General features: G+C 48.3%; 2 protein-coding genes across 2 annotated transcripts in view; one reads left to right on the plus strand and one right to left on the minus strand.

Moving 5' to 3' along the window:
- LOC140418059 (uncharacterized) overlaps positions 1 to 19,686 on the minus strand; it is a 201,338-nt gene that overhangs the window by 179,718 nt on the left and 1,934 nt on the right. Inside the window, exon 2 of the mRNA XM_072501486.1 lies at positions 15,280 to 16,457. Coding sequence (XP_072357587.1) covers positions 15,280 to 16,119 — 840 coding nt within the window. The 5' untranslated portion in view covers positions 16,120 to 16,457. The remainder of the gene's footprint in view (positions 1 to 15,279; positions 16,458 to 19,686) is intronic.
- LOC140422439 (uncharacterized) lies at positions 1,569 to 6,761 on the plus strand. Its single transcript, XM_072507456.1, has one exon. The coding sequence runs from the start codon at positions 2,455 to 2,457 to the stop codon at positions 3,199 to 3,201; it is 747 nt and encodes a 248-aa protein (XP_072363557.1). The 5' UTR covers positions 1,569 to 2,454; the 3' UTR covers positions 3,202 to 6,761.

Here is a 19,686-nt window from a genome sequence, read left to right on the forward strand (position 1 = left end):
CTGTCTACATACTGTGTCAGGGAACCCTGGTGCACACATTGGACAAAAACGAACCCATCTAAAGTACTCGAACTATAGCGTTTCCAGTCAATATTTGGAAAGTTAAAGTCCCCCATAACAACTACCCTGTTGCTTTTGCTCCTATCCAGAATCATCTTTGCAATCCTTTCCTCTACATCTCTGGAACTTTTCAGAGGCCTATAGAAAACCCCTAACAGGGTGACCTCTCCTTTCCTGTTTCTAACCTCAGCCCATACTACCTCAGTAGACGAGTCCTCATCAAACATCCTTTCTGCCACCGTAATACTGTCCTTGACTAACAATGTCCGATGTCTTCCTGTTCATCCTTACACTTGCCTCCGGGGCCTGATACAATAGCCTAACCCAGTCGATGAATCCCGCCCCGAACCCGAACCGTTCTAGTACCTCCCACAGATAATCCCACTCGACCCGGTCAAAAGCCTTTTCAGCATCCATGACGACCACTATCTCTCCCTCCCTTCTCTCTGGGGGCATCATAATCATGTTGAGCAGCCTTCTTATGTTGGCCACCAGCTGCCTCTCCTTTACAAACCCGGTTGGTCCTCCACAATTACATCCGGTACACAGTCCTCAATTCTGGTCGCCAAAATCTTGGCCAGTAACTTGGCATCTACGTTGATCAAAGAGATCAGCCTGTATGACCCACAGGCCTCCTGGTCCTTATCCCGTTTCAGAATGAGCGAGATGGTGGCCTGCGACATCGTCAGGGGTAAACTCCCTCTGTCTCTTGCCTCATTGAAGACCCTGACCAGCACCGGCCCCACTATCCTGGTAAATTATTTGTAAAACTCCACCGGATACCCGTCCGGCCCCAGGGCTTTACCCAACTGCATGACCTTCAGGCCCCCAATACCTCTTTGATCCTGACCAAGGCCCCCAGTCCGTCCACCAACCCCCTCCCCACTCTTGGGAAGGCTAGTCCATCCAGGAATCGGCTCATTCCCCCCCCCCCCCCCCCCGGGTGGTTCCGAAGTGTACAGCTTCCTATAAAAGTCCCTAAAGACCTTGTTCAGCCTTGCTGGATTACCCACTCGATTAACAAATTGTTTTCTAAGGGAGACGTCACAATCAAATCCAGTGACGAACGACATGTGCTTTGTGTCAGGGCCGGGGTCACTGCCCCCTTTTCATCCCAGTCCCAGGAGTTTGGAGACTGGGCTCTGGATGAAAATGGCAGCTATAATTCCCACAATCCCCCGCGCTGGAGAAACCGCTCTACCGGCGCGCGGGCGGCCTGGAACTGCGCATGTCCAAGGGAGATGTGAAATGGCGCATGTGCAGGGAATGGACCTTTTACATTGGCCAAATGATCGGCGCATCTGGAGGTCAAAGTGCTTCCAGGGCCACATGACTTCCGTAGCCCGTTGTTCTTTGGTGGCGGGGAGCCAATAGCAAGCTTTGACCGATCGAAAGGACATTGGCTCTCCAGCCTATCAGAGCGCGGGCTTTGTGTGAATGAAGATTAAGCTTCACACAGTCTGAAACCTCCTCCTATCTCCAACATCTGTGAGTAAAACACTTTATTTTCACCCCCTTTCCATTTCTTTTCTCATTCTGGCCTTCAACTGTGGCCTTGCAGGAACATTCTGCTGTATCTTAAACAACTGAAACAATCCTATCCATTAAACATATTTTTATTTTGAGGGCTAGAACTGACTGGTGGTGATTTAACCTAAGGATCACCACACCTCAGACGAGGGACAAAGTTGAAACGGTGCGGCCTTCATGAATAATCTCAGCCAGCACAGGAATTTAACCACCTCTGTATCACAAACCAACTGTCCAGCCAACTGATCTAAACCAAATATATAGACATATATCAGTCTGGCAGCCTACATGAAGATTTTCAATCTGTGTCCAGGACTGGAAGCAGTGAGCATGGATCTGTTAGCACCTTCAGGAGAATTGTCTGTTCTGAATTTTTATCCTGCACTGACAGTGATGAATTTTGAAACTCTTTTTACAGGATACTTCAAGGGGAGGATTTACAAGCAGGAAACTAAGATGAAATATCACATCAAAATCTGACTGTCACTCAATTTTTCAGGTCCTGAAAATCATCAGTTTTTCAATATAGAAGGAGAAATATTTGACTGTTCTGACAAAGGGTCATCTGGACTCGAAACATTAGCACTTTTCTCTCCCTACAGATGCTGCCAGACCTGCTGAGATTTTCCAGCATTTTCTCTTTGGTTTTTGACTGTTCTGTGTTCTTCAAAAGATTTTAAACATCAGTGTGACTGGAAAAGCAACAAGACACACACACACACACCCGAGTGAGAGTGTTCCAGCTTTAACCATTTACACAGCTTGAAAAAAAAATTATCATTTGGAGCCACATTTGTTCGGTGTGAACCTTATTTGATGGTCTAACATGGGGAGACACAAGGACACCTGCACCATGAAGAAACCATGGAAATGTGGAGAATGTGGGAAGAGATTCATATCCCCATCGAAGCTGGAAATTCATCGACGCAGTCACACCGGGGAGAGCCATTCATCTGCTCTGACTGTGGGAAGGCATTCACTCAGTTATCCAGCGTGCTGGCGCACCAGCGAGTTCACACCGTCGAGAGACCATTCAGCTGCTCAGAGTGTGGGAAGGGTTTTGCTCAGTTATCCAAACTGCAGAGGCACCAACAAATTCACACTAGGGAGAGGCCGTTCACCTGCACTGAGTGTGGGAAGGGTTTCAGAGATTCATCCACCTTGTTGGCCCACCAGTGGATTCACACCGGGGAGAGGCCCTTTACCTGTTCTGACTGTGGGAAGGGATTTGCTTATTTATGCAACCTGCTGACACACCAGCAAGTTCACACTGAGGAGAGACCATTCAGCTGCTCTCACTGCACAAAAAGGTTTAGAACGTCATCTAACCTGCTGAAATATCAACAAGCTCACACTGGGGAGAGGCCATTCATCTGCTCTGACTGTGGGCAGGGATTCAGAGATTCGTCTGCACTGCTGACACACCAGCGAGTTCACACTGGAGAGAGACCGTTCACCTGCTCTGAGTGTGCGAAACGATTCCGAGATTCATCCAACCTGATGAGACACCAGCGAGCTCATTCTGGGGAGAGACCGTTCACCTGCTCAGAGTGTGAAAAGGGATTCACTCAATTTTCACACCTGCTAAGACACCAGCGAGTTCACAAGTGACGACAGGGGTTGGATTCTGTTGTTATTGCTGCTGTTAATCACACCCAGGACTGAACCATGTTCATTCTGACACTTGGTGCAGTGGGAGGGTCGGACGGTTTCTTTCTGCTGGACTGGCCAATCTCATGACTTTGCTTCCAGTGGGCTGATGCTCTTCAAACCTGGGAGAGCACATTTCCACTGAAATGATCGGCAAAAGCTGATGATGGGCACTTATTTTATCCTGGTTAGTAAATGGTGTTTTTCCCCCCATTTAGGTAGATGTAAAATGAATACATTTGTCTCTGTTTCATTGAGTCTACAGCACAGGGCCAGGCCAGTCGGCTCAATTGGTGTCTGTCAGTATTTATGTTCCACATGAGCCTCCGCCCATCCCTCTTCATCTCCCCCATCAGCATATCCTTCTATTCCTTTCTCCCTCATGTATGTATCTAGCTTCCCCTTCAATGTACTCATGCTGTTCACCTCAGTCACTCACTGTGGTGGCGGGTTCCACATTCTCACCACTCGCTGGGTAAAGAGGTTTGTCATCAAATCCCTATTGGATTATTGAACCCCTTCATAATCTTAAAGACTTTCCTCAGGTCACCCTTCAGTCTTCTCTTTTCTAGAGAAAAGCAGCCCTGAGGGTGAAATGCTCTCGGTTCTCGTATTATTCTTGTGAATCTTCGTTGTACCTTCTCCAGTGCCTCGATTTCCTTTTACTATATATGGGCTCCACACTTTAGGAAAGATTTGAAGTTCTCAGAGAGGGTGCAGGGGAGATTTACGAGAATGGCACCAGGGAGGAGGGACTTCAGTGAGTTGGAGAGACTGGAGCAGCTGAAATTGTTCTCTTTAGATTTGAGTCATGAGGACAGAGAAGGAGGCCATTCAGTCCATCGATTCCCTGTTGGCTCTGGAGCCAACCAGAGAGTCTCATTGCCCCATTCTATCCCTGTAGCCCTGCGAGTTAATTTCTCTCAAATGTCAATCCAATTTCTGTTTTAAATCCTCCCTTGTCTTCATTTCCAACCCCCTCACAGGCAGCGTCATTACCATTCGTTGCATCAAAATATTCCCCCTCACATCCCCCCCACCTCCCACCTCCCACCATTAATCTCTTCCCTTAAACCTGAAATCTGGCCCTTCTATTCCTTTCTCCCTCATGTATGTATCTAGCTTCCCCTTCAATGTATTCATGCTGTTCACCTCAACCACTCGCTGTGGTATCGAGTTCCACATTCTTACCACTCGCTGGGTAAAGAGGTTTGTCATCAAATCCCTATTGGATTATTGAACCCCTTCATAATTTTAGAGATTTCCATCAGGCCACCCTTCAGTCTTCTCTTTTCTAGAGAAAAGCAGCTCCAGCCTTTCCTGAGGGTGAAATGCTCTCAGTTCTGGTATTAACCTTGTGAATCTTTGTTGCACCTTCTCCAATGCCTCGATTTCCTTTTACTAAATGGAGATCACAAATGTTGACAGTGCTCCCAGTGTAGTCTAACCCTGGGTCTAAACAAGTTGAACATAACCTCCCTGTTTTCAATTCTATCTCTCTAGATTGGAACCCTATATATAACCCGATACCCCCTCGTCCTTGTCCCATCAGCTAACGGGAACAGCTGTTCGTTATCCATCTTACCTAAACCTGTCTTAATCTTGTCAAATTTCCCCTCAACCTCCTTTGCTCCAAGGTGAACAATCCCAGCCTGACATTGACAATGAAGAACAAACAGAATATGTTAATACCTGGGATCGGACGGGGATGTTTAATTTATGTTTGAGAGTTATTGGGATTATATTGTCCTGGATAATAAATGAATTGGAATATTTACCTTAGGTGTGGGTGAATGGAATATATCAATCTGGTATCCATCTATGTTCCAATGAAATTCTGGAATGTGTAGACGGGAGTGAAGAAATTGATCGCTTTCTCCTGGAAATATTTACATCTTGGCCCATGAACATAAGAAATCCACATTTGAAAGCCCGGCCACGACATGAAATATCAGCACCATAACAGGGCAGATAAGAAAGACAGATACTCACTTTGATCTTTTCATCAGAGCATCTGAGAGTTAAGAATATGTGACATGATTTTGGGATACCGGTGTGGGTGTGCAGATGTGATTTGTTACATGTGAAAAATAACAAGCCTAAATTCACGGTGAAATGGACTGAAGACCGGGCCCCAAACACACACAGCTACTGGAGACACAGCAGGAGATGAAATGGTCAATGTGGCCAGGGGATTGAGACACCATTGTGACATCATCAAGACATTGACACACTCCAGAGAGAAACTGACTTTAAAACAATCCGGATAGAATTAAACACACTGGACATGGGCAAAGTGGGAGTGAAATTAAAGCGATAATGGGACAATGAAGGGCTTGGGAGAAATAATACTGAGTAAGAACTGTCCACAAGTTGGCCGGGGGTAAAGAAAAGAGCTAGAGAATCTTTTACATCCATGTTTGATCTGTTGCTTGAAGCATCTGTCCTTATGCACCAGTAACCTAGAACTCACCGCACAAGAAGAATATACGGAGTAGATGTTACCCCAGGCGGAGCCAGAACAGAACTGGAAAATATGGGAGTTAAATTGAGTGAGGGTTTGTGGAGAGAGTTTTGTAAATTCTTAATGGGATGTGGGAGTCGCTGGACCAGAATTTATTGCCCTTGAACTGAGTGGCTGCTCGGACATTTCAGATTTTAACCGGGTCTCCCCGATTTCTAGTCTCTGCCACAAGGGGAACATCCTCTCAGCATTCTCTCTGTCAATTCCACTCAGGATCTCACGTGTTTCAATAAGATCATCTCTCATTCTTCTCAACTGCAATGGATACAGTCCCAACCTGTCAAACCTTTCCTCAGAGGATAACTCCCTCATTCCAGAATCTGGGAGTCAACCTCCTCTGAACTGCTTCTAATGCAATTATCTCATTTCTGAAATAAGGAGACCCAAACTGTACACAGTGCTCTAAATATGGGGTGAGATTCTCCGTCCTGCGGCGCCCCCGCCAGCAGCGGCCAATGGGGTTTCACATTATTGCCAGCTCCACGTCGTCTGGAAATCCCCGGGTGTGAGTGCGCTGCCGGTGCAATGGAGAATTGCCAGTGGAGAATCCAGCCCATGGTCTCACCAAGGCCCTGTACAATTGCAGCAAAAAACCCCAACTTTTATATTCCAGTCCCTTTGCAATAAATAACAATATTCTATTCAGCTTCCTAATCACTTGCTGTACCGGCTGGAAGGGCCCTTTCTTTTCATAACCTTATTTCCCCTTTCTTTTATTTCTGCTGTTACATTTTGTCCATGGATGATTAATGGACATGTCACTTTAAGGCAAGAAGCCTGTGTCTTTAATTCAAGCAGAAGAATCCAGGCGTCTGTGCCGGTTTAAACTGGAGCTGCAGATCTTTAGGCACCAGTGTGAGAATTGGGGTTGGGACTCGGTTTGATTGATTCGCTGGTGGCCAATGAATTGGCCCAAAAGGCTGTGCTCCTAGGTAACAGGCGGTGATTGGATCCCATCCCACTGGGATGTTTTTCAGAGTCCCAAGCTTTCAGCTTGATTCTAGCAGCACAAGAGGCAGAACTGACGAACTCTCTCTCCAGAAGGCAGCTGTGAGTGCTATCTCTCTTCCCAGGTAGCCTGTGGGTGCTGTATTCCTGAAACCATGGAGACCTGAATACAAACCAAAAACTAAAAGGAAAGTTTGAACAGAGGTGAGGTGCCTCTCCAGAAAAATGTGAGTACTGCATTTCTAAACTGCAGAGAACCTGAACAAATTAATCTACAGAGAAGATCACTTCAGGCTGTAAACTGAAGACTTTAATCTGCAAGCTTGCTGTGAAGAAACGTGTGCTAAAAAACATCATCTGAAAAAAAGAATTTCTTTCACTTATGATTTTATCCCTTTCCACCCCTCTGTGTTTGTCTGTCTGTGTGTGTGTATAGAGGCTGGGGGCAGATTAAAGTGGGAATTAGGAATTGGCTTATTGTAAATCAGTTGTGTTTGCTGCATATTTTATTTTAGCTCTTGTTATAAATAAACAGTAATCGTATTTACATTTGCAACCATGGTGACTGATTATTGGGCAGCCAAGGGCCAAAGACATAGGGTATTTTTATAAGAATTATTGGTCAATTCGCTTGTGCTGTGACTCCGGGGCACGTGGGGCTGGAATTGACCGCGCACTAGCCCAGGGTGTCGTAACACGGCAAACTTGTGATTCCTGTACCAGGACACCCAGATCCCTCTGTACCTCAGAGTTCTGCAATCTCTCTCCCATTTAAATAATGTGGACACATTCACATTTGCCCAGGTTATGCTCCATCTATCAATTTGTTCCCACTCACTTAACCTATTTGTTGTCCTTTGCATTCTCCAAGTCCACTTGAAAAATTAATTTCCAATCCCTCTTTGTGTCATCAGCAAATTTAACCGCATCCAACTCATTAATATAGATTGTAAATAGTTGAGGGCCCAGCACTGATCTTGCGATGCTCCACTTGTCACATCTTACCAACCCAAACATGACCCATTTATACCCACTCTCTGCTTCCTGTGAGCTAACCAATCCTCTATCCCTGCTGATATGTTGCCCTCTAGTCTACACCATGACCGCTTATGTTGTGCAGTGACCTTTGATGTGGCACCTTGGGAAATACCTTCTGGAAATGTAAACAAACCACATCTGCAGGTTCCCCTTTATTGACATCCCATGTTACTCCCTCAAGGAGCCTCAATAAATGAGTCAATCAAAAGTGACTTCCTGAACCCCATTTTGCATGTCAAAAGAAAAATCACATCTCCTCTACCCCTCTGGTTCCTTTGCCAATCACCTTAGAGGGACTCACTTTCTGTTAAAGAGCCTGTCAACACTTCCCGGTGCGGCTATGCAGAGCTAGGTCGCATATTCTGTAGTTCCCGCTTGGAACGGACTTTTGGGCTCTTTTACAGGGCCCCCACGGCATTTGTTTGACATTTCCCGGTGTGGCAAGAAGACTGCAGCATTTCCCTGACAGCGTCCCCCAGGAATGTTGTGTCTTTTGGCTACCAGACCCGGCAGAGACAGTAAAAGATTTGGCTTTGGCTGCAGGTTTAGACAAAAGCCTCTTCCAGCATGCAGACGGGGGAAGGGCAAGCTTAAAGCTGCAATCTGACTTGACTCTATCAAAGGTGAATTCTAGCAGCAGAGGGAACAACTGTGAAAAGATCTACCAAGGCCATTGAAGAAGCAGGGACGAGGCTTCCGGTGGCGGCCATGGAGGAGTAGGTCGCGCATTCGGAAGCTCCCGTCTGGAACTGACTATCAGACCTTTTTCAGGAGTTTCCATAGACTTTTTAAACAGACCAGAAGTGTAACGGCCAAAGGAGCGGCACTGGAGCAACGGGAGAAGCGAGGGAAAGAAAACAAAATGGCGGCGGCCAGGGACAAAGGGGAGCTGCAGGAGTTCATCAAGCGCTGCTTCGAGGAGATCACCCAGAAGGTCCACGAAGCTAAGATCCAGGAGGTACAGAAAAGAGTCAGTCAGAACGAGGACGAGCTCGTGGGCCTGGCGGTGAGAGTGGAGCAGAACGAGGCGCTACACAAGAGGTGGGCGGGAAGACTCGAAGACCTGGAGAACAGGTCGAGGAGAAAGAATCTGCGAATCCTGGGTCTCCCTGAGGGAGTGGAGGGGGCTGATGCCGGGGCATACGTGAGCACGATGCTTGAGGCGATGATGGGCACAAAGGCCCCTTCGAGGCCGCTGGAGTTGGACGGGGCACACCGGGTGCTGGTGAAGAAGCCCCAGGCAAATGAGCCGCCAAGGGCGATGGTGGTGAGGTTCCACCGGTTCACGGACAGAGAGTGGGTCCTGAGATGGGCCAAGAAGGAGCGGAGCAGTAAGTGGGACAATGCAGAGATCCGAATATACCCGGACTGGAGCACAGAGGTTGCAAAGCGGAGAGCGGGTTTCAACCGGGCCAAAGCGGCGTTGTACCGGAAAGAAGTGAAATTCGGAATGCTGCAGCCAGCGCGACTGTGGGTCACATACGAGGGCCAACACTATTACTTCGAAACGCCTGAAGAGGCGTGGACCTTTGTACATGCCGAAAAGTTGGACTCTAATTGAGGGTTTGTGAGGGTAGGGGGGATGTTTGAGGTTTGATGTGTGATGGTTGTTGTATATAGGGGGTCAATCACGCGCAGAAAATGTTACATGGGACTGAAGGCAGACGTGGCCATGCTCCAAGAGACACACCTAAAGGTGGCGGACCAGGTCAGGCTAAGAAAGGGATGGGTAGGACAGGTATTCCACTCGGGACTGGACGCGAAGAATAGAGGGGTGGCAATATTGGTGGGAAAGCGGGTGTCATTTGAGGCCAAGACTATTGTAGCGGACAATGGAGGGCGATATGTAATGGTGAGCGGTAGGCTGCAAGGGATGTGGGTGGTGTTGGTAAACGTATACGCCCCGAACCGGGATGATGCAGGATTCATGAAGCGCATGTTGGGGCGCATTCCGGACCTGGAGATAGGAGGCCTGATAATGGGAAGGGACTTCAATACAGTGTTGGATCCAGCACTAGACCGCTCCAAATCAAGGACTGGAAAGAGGCCGGCGGCGGCCAAGGTACTAAGGGGGTTTATGGATCAGATGGGGGGAGTGGACCCATGGCGGTTTGCAAGGCCGCAGGCCAGGGAATTTTCTTTCTTCTCCCATGTACACAAAGCCTACTCCCGGATAGATTTCTTTGTTCTGGGTAGGGCGCTCATCCCTAGGGTGGAGGGGACGGAATATTCGGCTATAGCCGTTTCGGACCATGCCCCACACTGGGTGGAACTGGAGCTGGGAGAGGAGAGGGACCAACACCCGTTGTGGCGGCTGGATGTGGGACTGCTGGCGGTGGTGTGTGGGAAGGTGAGGGGGTGTATCGAAAGGTACTTGGAGGCCAACGACAACGGGGAGGTGCGGGTGGGGGTGGTATGGGAGGCGTTGAAGGCAGTCATCAGGGGAGAGCTAATTTCCATTAGGGCTCATAGGGAGAAGACAGAGGGTATGGAAAGGGAGAGGTTAGTGGGGGAGATTTTGAGAGTGGACAGGAGATACGCAGAGGCCCCAGAGGAAAGATTACTTGGGGAAAGACGACGGCTCCAGACGGAGTTTGACCTGTTGACCACAGGGAAGGCGGGGGCACAGTGGAGGAAAGCGCAGGGGGCGACCTACGAGTATGGGGAAAAGGCTAGTCGGATGCTGGCACACCAGCTCCGTAAGAGGATGGCAGCGAGGGAAATAGGGGGAGTCAAAGATGGAAGGGGAGCCACGGTTCAGAGTGCGACGAAAATAAACGAGGTATTCAAGGCCTTTTATGAAGAGCTGTACAGATCCCAGCCCCCAGCGGGGGAAGAGGGGATGAGACGATTCCTAGATCAGCTGAGATTCCCGAGGGTGGAGGAGCAAGAGGTGGCTGGTTTGGGGGCACCAATTGGGTTGGAGGAGCTGAGCAAGGGGTTGGGGAGCATGCAGGCGGGGAAGGCCCCGGGACCGGACGGATTCCCGGTGGAGTTCTACAGGAAGTACGCAGACCTGTTGGCCCCGCTACTGGTGAGGACCTTTAATGAGGCAAGAGAGGAGAGGACCCTGCCCCCGACAATGTCGGAAGCGACAATTTCTTTGATCCTAAAGCGGGACAAGGACCCACTGCAATGTGGATCGTACAGGCCGATCTCGCTCCTCAATGTGGATGCAAAGTTGCTGGCAAAAGTGCTGGCCACGAGGATCGAGGACTGTGTCCCGGGGGTAATCCACGAGGACCAGACGGGATTTGTAAAGGGCAGGCAACTAAACACCAATGTGAGGCGGCTCTTAAACGTGACAATGATGCCATCGGAGGAGGGAGAGGCGGAGATAGTGGCAGCTATGGACGCGGAGAAGGCCTTTGACCGAGTAGAGTGGGAGTACCTCTGGGAGGTGCTGCGCAGGTTTGGGTTCGGGGTAGGGTTTATCAATTGGGTTAAGCTCCTTTACAGAGCCCCGATGGCGAGTGTAGTGACGAACCGGCGGAGGTCGGAGTACTTTCGACTGTACCAAGGGACGAGGCAGGGGTGCCCCTTGTCCCCCCTGTTGTTTGCATTGGCGATCGAACCATTGGCCATGTCATTGAGGGAGTCTAATAAATGGAAGGGTGTGGTCCGAGGGGGAGAAGAGCATCGGGTGTCGCTATATGCGGATGACCTGTTGCTGTACGTGGCGGATCCAATGGAGGGGATGGTGGAGGTCATGCAGACTCTAAGGGAGTTTGGGGAGTTTTCGGGCTATAAGCTCAATGTCGGGAAGAGTGAGCTCTTTGTATTACAGGCGGGGGACCAAGAAAGAGGGATAGGGACCTACCGCTGAGGAGGGCGGAGGGGAGCTTTCGGTATCTGGGGCTCCAGATAGCCAGGAGTTGGGGGACCCTACATAAACTGAATCTGACGAGGTTGGTGGAGCAAATGGAGGAGGATTTCAAAAGATGGGACATGTTACCGCTCTCGCTTGCTAGTAGAGTGCAGTCGGTCAAAATGGTGGTCCTTCCGAGGTTTCTGTTTGTGTTTCAGTGCCTTCCCATCGTGATCACTAAGGCCTTTTTTAAGAGAGTAGGCAGGAGTATTATGGGGTTGTGTGGGCGAATAAGACCCCGAGAGTAAGGAGAGGGTTCCTGGAACGCAGTAGGGACCGAGGAGTGTTGGCACTGCCAAACCTGGGAGCTACTACTGGGCAGCAAATGGGGCGTTGGTGACGGCACCGCTGCCGCTCTCGCCGACAAAGTATACCACGAGCCCGGTGGTGGCCACAACGCTAAGGATCTGGGGCCAGTGGAGACTGCACCGGGGTGCAATGGGAGCATCGGTGTGGTCCCCAATCAGGGGTAACCACCGGTTTGTCCCAGGGAAGATGGACGGGGGGTTCCAGAGCTGGCATCGGGCGGGGATTGGAAGAATGGGGGACCTGTTCATCGACGGGACGTTTGCGAGCCTAGGGGCACTGGAGGAGAAGTTTGAGTTACCCCCGGGAAATGCCTTTAGATATATGCAGGTGAGGGCTTTTGTGAGGCGACAGGTGAGGGAATTCCCGTTGCTCCCGGCACAAGAAGTTCAAGATAGGGTGATCTCGGGTGTATGGGTCGGGGAGGGCAAGGTGTCGGAAATACACCAGGAGTTGAAAGAAGAGGGGGAAGCGCTGGTAGAAGAGTTGAAGGGTAAATGGGAGGAGGAGCTGGGGGAGGAGATCGAGGAAGGTCTGTGGGCTGATGCCCTAGGTAGGGTTAATTCCTCCTCCTCGTGTGCCAGGCTCAGCCTGATACAATTTAAGGTGGTCCACAGAGCGCACTTGACGGGGGCGAGGTTGAGTAGGTTCTTTGGGGTAGAGGACAGATGTGGAAGGTGCTCAGGGAGCCCGGCAAACCATGTCCATATGTTTTGGTCGTGCCCGGCACTGGAGGGGTTCTGGAGAGGAGTGGCGGGAGCAATATCTCAGGTGGTGAAAGTCCGGGTCTAGCCAAGCTGGGGGCTAGCAATATTTGGAGTAGTGGACGAACCGGGAGTGCAGGAGGCGAAAGAGGCTGGCATTCTGGCCTTTGCGTCCCTAGTAGCCCGGCGAAGGATCTTGCTAATGTGGAAGGAGGCGAAGCCCCCCAGCCTGGAGAAATGATATGACTGGGTTCATAAAGTTGGAGAGGATTAAGTTCGCCTTGAGAGGGTCTGCGCAGGGGTTTTACAGGCGGTGGCAACCGTTCCTAGACTATCTCGCGGAGCGTGAGAGGAATGTCGGTCAGCAGCAGCAGCAACCTTGGGGTGGACGGGGGGACGTCCTGGGGGGGGGGGGGGGGGGGGGTGGAGAGGGGGTACTGCCTGGGAGGGTGGATGAGCAAGAGATAACATGAAGGGTTGGGGAAACCGGCACGTACTGGTGAGGGCCAGTGTACAAAGCTGCGTAAATATATCATTTTGCCATGTATATATCTTGCTCTGCGCGATTTCTCGTTTTTTTTTGTTACGGGGGTGGGGGGGGTTATTGTTTGTAAGGGAGAAAAATTGTGTTAAAAAACTTTAATAAATATATTTTTTAAGAAGAGCCTGTCAACCTCTCACCCACTTTCCCTGAACTACATCAATCTAATCATGAAAAATCCAACAAAATCAAATATTTTTATTGTTAATTGTTTATTAATGAAACAACATGGTTAAAAAAACCAGAAAATTACTTGAGGATAAATAGCAAGCAGAGTAAAAGGATGTTCACAATGTTCAGAACCCAAGTGGTTTCTCTTTACTCTGTTCCCGTGACTCCCCACGCTGGACACAGGGGCACTGAATACCGGGGGGTCACGTCACTACCAGCCCTGGTCACCTCCTTCTGTGTCCTAATTGGTTGGACGTCCATTTCCCAGTCAGTTCTCCAGCACCTTCCTGTCTCTCTATTAGTGCGACGCCCATGGCAGTTTCCCAACTGGGGTGCAGGCCCCGTTATACTCAACTAAATTCAGCCCTCAGCTCCATCTCCTGGCTGTCACTGACACAAGAACAGTGAGCCAGAAAACTGCCTGAGGCTCAAATGGGAAGTCAAAACTTGTGGATTAGGATCTCTGTACAGATCAATAACTTTAAAAAAATATCAATTCCAAGTCAACAATGTAAAGGATCACACAACAGGAGTTAAGGTTTTATGGCTTTTACTGCAGCAAACAAACTAGAAGCAACATTTTGTTTTTAATTTTTTCAATTAAGGGGCAATTTAGCGTGGCCAATCCACCTATCCTGCACATCTTTGGGTTGTGGTGGTGTGACCTACGCAGACACGGGGAGAATGTGCAAACTCCACACGGACAGTGACCCGGGGCAGGATTGAACTCGGGTCCTCGGCGCCGTGAGGCAGCAGTGCTAACCACTGCACCACTGTGATGCCTTAGAAGCAACGTTAACTAAACACTATTTTTGCCAGAAACCTCCATCTTTATTTATAAAATAGAACTTTGTCCTTTTACACAATCTAAAATTCCACTCCACGGTTATACTTTACTCTGCACCAGAAATCCAAACTTAAGTGTTTCAGAACCAGTCAAAAGTGATGATATAAAGGTAGTGGATACATTGATGATCATCTTCCACAATTCTATAGATTCTGGAATGGTTCCTGCAGATTGAAGGCAGCAAATGTCACCCCACTATTCAGGAAGGGAGGGAGAGAGAAAATGGTGAACTACAGATCTGTTAGCCTGACATCAGTATTGGGAAAATACAAGAATCTATTATAAAGGATGTGATAAATGGACACCTGGATAATAATAATTAACCTGGATTTATGATATGGAGATGCCGGCGTTGGACTGGGGTGGGCACAGTAAGAAGTCTTACAACACCAAGCTAAAGTCTAACAGGTTTGTTTCGAATCACTAGCTTTCGAAGCGCAGCTCCTTCATCAGGTGAAGGAGCTTCTTCCTCCCCTGAGAAATTGTCCTAAAAATACTCCAAGGTCTAGTGAGCAGGAGGAACTGAAAGAAATTAGTATTAGTGAAAATGTAGTATTGGTTGAAAGTTAATAAATCCCCAAAAGCTGATGCTCTACATCCCAGAGTGTTGAAAGAGGCGGCTGGAGAGAGAGTGGATACATTGGTCATCATCTTTCAAAGTTCTATAGATTCTGGAATGGTTCCTGGATTGGAAGGTGGTAAATGTAACCCCACGATTTAAGGAGGGTGAGAGAAAACGGGTAACCACAGACCCATTGGCTAATCTTTTCCTTTCCACATTCCGATAGGAGCTTTTCCAGTCGGTTTTTATGTTTCTCGCCAGTTTGCTCTCATATTCTATTTTCTCTTCATCAGTTCCTTGGTCCTCCTTTGCTGAATTCAAAAACAAGTTCCCAGTCCTCAGGCTTACTACTATTTGGGCCACTTTATGAGCCTCTTCCTTTGATCTAATGGAATCTTTAACTTTTCTTGTTTGCCACGGTTGCATCATTTTTCCTGTCTCAGAATCCGAGAGAAAGAGAAGAGAACGAAATGCAGTCCTGGATGTAATTGAAGCAGAAACAATAACAGCAGAATCCATCACTGTAATCAATTGTGAACTTTTTGGTGTCTCAGCAGGGACGAGGAAACACAGAATCCCTTCCCACACTGAGAGCAGGTGAAAGGCCTCTCCCCTGTGTGAATTCGCTGATGTCTCTGCAGGTTGGATGAATCACTGAATCTCTTCCCACACTGAGAGCAGGTGAATGGTCTCCTCCCAGTGTGAACTCGCTGATGTGTCTGTAGGCTGCTTGACTGAGTGAATCCCTTCCCACACGGACAGCAGGTGAATGGTCTCTCCCCAGTGTGAATTCGCTGGTGTGTCTGAAGGCTGCTTGACTGAGTGAATCCCTTCCCACACTGGGAGCAGGTGAATGGTCCCTCCCCAGTGTGAACTCGCTGGTGTTTCCTCAGATTGGTTAACTGAGTGAATCCCTTCCCACACTGAGAGCAGGTGAACGGCTTCTCCCCAGTGTGAACTCGCTGGTGTTTCCGCAGGCTGGATAAATAAGTGAATCCCTTCCCACACTGAGAGCAGGTGAACGGCCTCTCCCCAGTGTGAATTCGCTGGTGTGACTTCAGGCTGGATAACGCAGTGAATCCCTTCCCACACGGCGAGCAGGTGAACGGCTTCTCCCCGGTGTGAACTCGCTGGTGTTTCCTCAGATTGGATACCTCAGTAAATCCCTTCTCACACTGAGAGCAGGTGAATGGTCTCCTCCCAGTGTGGATCCGCTGGTGTTTCTGCAGGTGGGATAATTGAATGAATCCCTTCCCACACTGAGAGCAGGTGAACGGTCTCTCTCCACTGTGACTGCGTCGGTGAACTTCCAGCATAGATGGGGCTCTGTATCCCTTCCCACAATCCCCACATTTCCACAGTTTCTCCATGTTTTGGGTCTCCTCGTGTCTCTCCAGTCGGACAATCAGTTGAAGCCTCGTCCACACACAGAACACGTGTACGGTCTCTCCCCGCTGTTAATGGTGTGATGTTTTTTCAGGCTGTGTAACTGGTTAAAGCTCTTTCCACAGTCAGTGCTCTGGAACACTCTCACTCAGGTGTGTGTGTCTCGATGCTTTTCCAGTCACACTGATGGTTAAACTTTGTTGAAGCAAACAGGTCTGGCAAACATTTCTCATAGATTTAATGGTCGATGAACCGAGTGACTCTATCAGATCTAGACATGATGTTTGAGATTTCTGTCTGTAAATCCTATCCTTTTAACATCCTGTAAAAAGAGTTTACAAAAGACATCACTGTCAGTACAGGATAGAAATTCAGAACAGGTTATTTTAATTTCTATGGACCATTCTTTCCTCTCTCATTCCCCAAAAGCTGTAAATCTCCATCCCACTCACTCTCCCTCCATTCTCACTCTGCTGTATCTAATATTCAGCATCCCAATTCTCCTGAAGGTGCTGATTCAGTCTGATTGACAGATCCCTGCTCACTGCATCCTGTCCTGGACACAGATCATAACAAATAGGAGCTGCAGTCAGCCATTCAGCCCATTGAGCCTACTCGACCATTCAATGGGATCATTGGCCGATCTACCTCAGCACCATTTTTCCACACTATCCCCCATATCCCTCGATATCTTCAATATCGAGAAACCAATCACTCTCGGTCTAAAAATACTTGATGACTGAGGCTCCACAGTCCTCTGGGGTAGAGAATCCCAAAGCTTCACCACATTGTCTTTGAATTCATTGCCGGGGGCAGCACGGTGGCGGTGATTAGCACTGCTGCCCCTCAGTGCCGAGGACCTGGGTTTGATGCCAGCCCCGGGTCACTGTCCGTGTGGAGTCTGCACATTCTCCCTGTGCCAGCATGGGTCTCATCCCCACAATGTAAAACAATGTGCAGGGTCGGTGAATTGGCCACACTAAATTGCCCCTTAATTGGAAAAAAAAGAATTGGGTACTCTAAATTTATTTATTTTGAAGGACAACTAAGTTTTGTAGTTAGAGGTGTAATTAAAGCATCGTAAAAAACGTAGGCTAATGGAATGTTGTTTGGATGAAGGGGATTCCCTGTGGAGTTAATTAGATTTCAGCTTGGTAAGATGGTATCAGTACTGGGAGGAGCCACAGTTTCAGGCTTTTTGCAGCAAAGCAGTCTTTTAGTTGAGAATTAGTTCAAGATGTGAGCAGAGGTCAAGCATCTCAGTTCAATTGAAAATATATGTCTGGCGCTAGATTAGCAGTTCCTTTCCAAGCAGTTCAGAAGAGTGTCGTTAGAAGGCGAGCTGAAACAAGCTGAAACAGCTTCCCAAGTTTCTTCATGGTTCTAACAGGTTTGAGATCTTGTCTTTAAAGCGGTGACACAAGATCTCTCTTTCTCAAAGAACATCTGTATAAAGCAGGTATTGCTGAGGGCTAACTGTGTTTAACGGTGGATTGAGAGCTGAGATGTGTTTTTGCTGTTTGAGTGGGAATAAAGGTAGCAGTTAAGGGTTACTGTATTCACTGTATTGATTAGCATTGTTTAAGGGCTAATTGTCAGCTGTTTTCTGGTGTGATGTTATATATTTGAATATTGTGTCAATAATAAAGTTTGTTTTCACATAGCATGGCCCTATTTTGTGTGAAATCACTCCTGGAGTGAGGTATCCTTTACTCACAGTCTGACAAAACACAAATAAAATATTGGGGTTTGTGCCCAGTATCCGAGCCACTGTTGGGGTCTAGTCCGGGATCATAACCGTGAGAAGGTGGGTTATGTGGATGTTTAGAGCACTTTGCACCTGAGGAGCAGAGATTTTACCTTCTTTCTAGCCTCACAGCAATGTCAGACTAGAATCGACAACTTTTTTTGTGCCGAGGACGATCCTACACCTGGTGTCCACTTGCACCACAGGGAGCATCGTAATCGCAGACCTTCCCCCGTTTGTCTGGAGTTTTTGCTCGAGGGCTCACCCCCAGGTCGAGAATGTGGAGGTTTGGAGCCTCCCTGAGTTCATTTATTATGCACTTTCGGGAAGAGTTTGAGTTCTTCCTTTTGGTTAACTCGACTCCTTGTATTTCCTTCTCCATTTTGTTGGAGACATTTACGGTTTATGCTCGGGGGCTGATAATTTCTTAAACTGCTAATAAAAGGTGCAGGATGCTGGAGAACCAGCGGCTTCTGGAGGTTTGTTTGGCGATGGTGGAAGAGAATTATATGGAGGGCCCGAGTAAGCTATTGCTGAAGGAGGTTCACGCAGCAAGAGTGGCTTTGAACTCCCTATTTACTCAGCAGGTCAAGAAAAGTTGAAAGTTAGTGAGATCGAAGTTGTACGAGTTTGGGAATAAGCCGAGCAAATACTTGGCCTGTTTGACAAAGGACCTTTGTTCTGCAGCCTAGGGGCAGCACGGTGGCACAAGTGGATAGCACTGTGGCTTCACAGCGCCAGGGTCCCAGGTTTGATTCCCCGCTGGGTCATTGTCTGTGCGGAGTCTGCACGTGTCTGCTTGGGTTTCCTCGGGTGCTCCGATTTACTCCCACAGTCCAAAGATGTGCCGGTTAGGTGGATTAGCCATGAAACATTGCCCTTCGTGACCAAAAAGGTCAGGAGGGGTTATTGAGTTACGGGGATAAGATGGAAGTGAGGGCTTAAGTGGGTCGGTGCAGACTCAATGGGCTGAATGGCCTCCTTCTGCACTGTTTGTTCTATGTCTATGTCAAACCAGCTGTCTAGCCCACTGAGCTAAACCAGCCCAAACCGATCAATGACGGCTTTATGGGGCCAACTTTCCACAGCTGATGGTGACTATTAGGTGGGACCTTGCCCGGTGGTCGGCTCTTCCGATTTCATGGTGAGGGAGGATCCCCTTCATTAAAATGTGTTGCCCAGACTGTTGTACCCTCTGCAGATGCTGCCTATACTACTGTCAACCAGAGTTGTTAGGGAAATTAATCAAATCAGGGCAGGACCTACTCAGTTAATGGTAGGGAGTTGGGGAGACTTACAGAACAAAGAGATCTAGGAGTACAGGTTCATAGCTCCTTGAAGGTGGAGTCGCAGGTGGACAGGGTGGTGAAGAAGGTATTCAGTATGCTCAGTTTTATTGGTTAGAATATTGAATACCGGAGTCGGGATGTCTTATTGAAATTGGACAAGACATTGGTAAGACCGGACATGGAATACTGTGTTCAGTTCTGGTCACCTTATTATAGAAAGAATAATGTTAAACACGAAAGAGTGCAAAGAGATTTACCAGGATGCTGCGAGGACTTGATGTTCTGAGTTATAAGGAGAGGCTGGGACTTTTTCCCTGGAGTGTAGGAGGCTTAGGTGTGATCTTATAGAGGTCTATAAAATAATGAGGAGCATAGATAAAGGAGATAGCCCACATTTTTTCCCCGAGGTAGAGGAGTCTAGAACTAGAGGGCATAGGTTTACGGTGAGAGGAAAGAGATACAAAAGAGACCAAAGGGGAAAATTCTTCACACAGAGGGTGGTGAACTTCTGGAAT

The sequence above is a fragment of the Scyliorhinus torazame genome, chromosome 5 (assembly GCF_047496885.1).
Source record: "Scyliorhinus torazame isolate Kashiwa2021f chromosome 5, sScyTor2.1, whole genome shotgun sequence".
Lineage (NCBI taxonomy): Eukaryota > Metazoa > Chordata > Chondrichthyes > Carcharhiniformes > Scyliorhinidae > Scyliorhinus > Scyliorhinus torazame.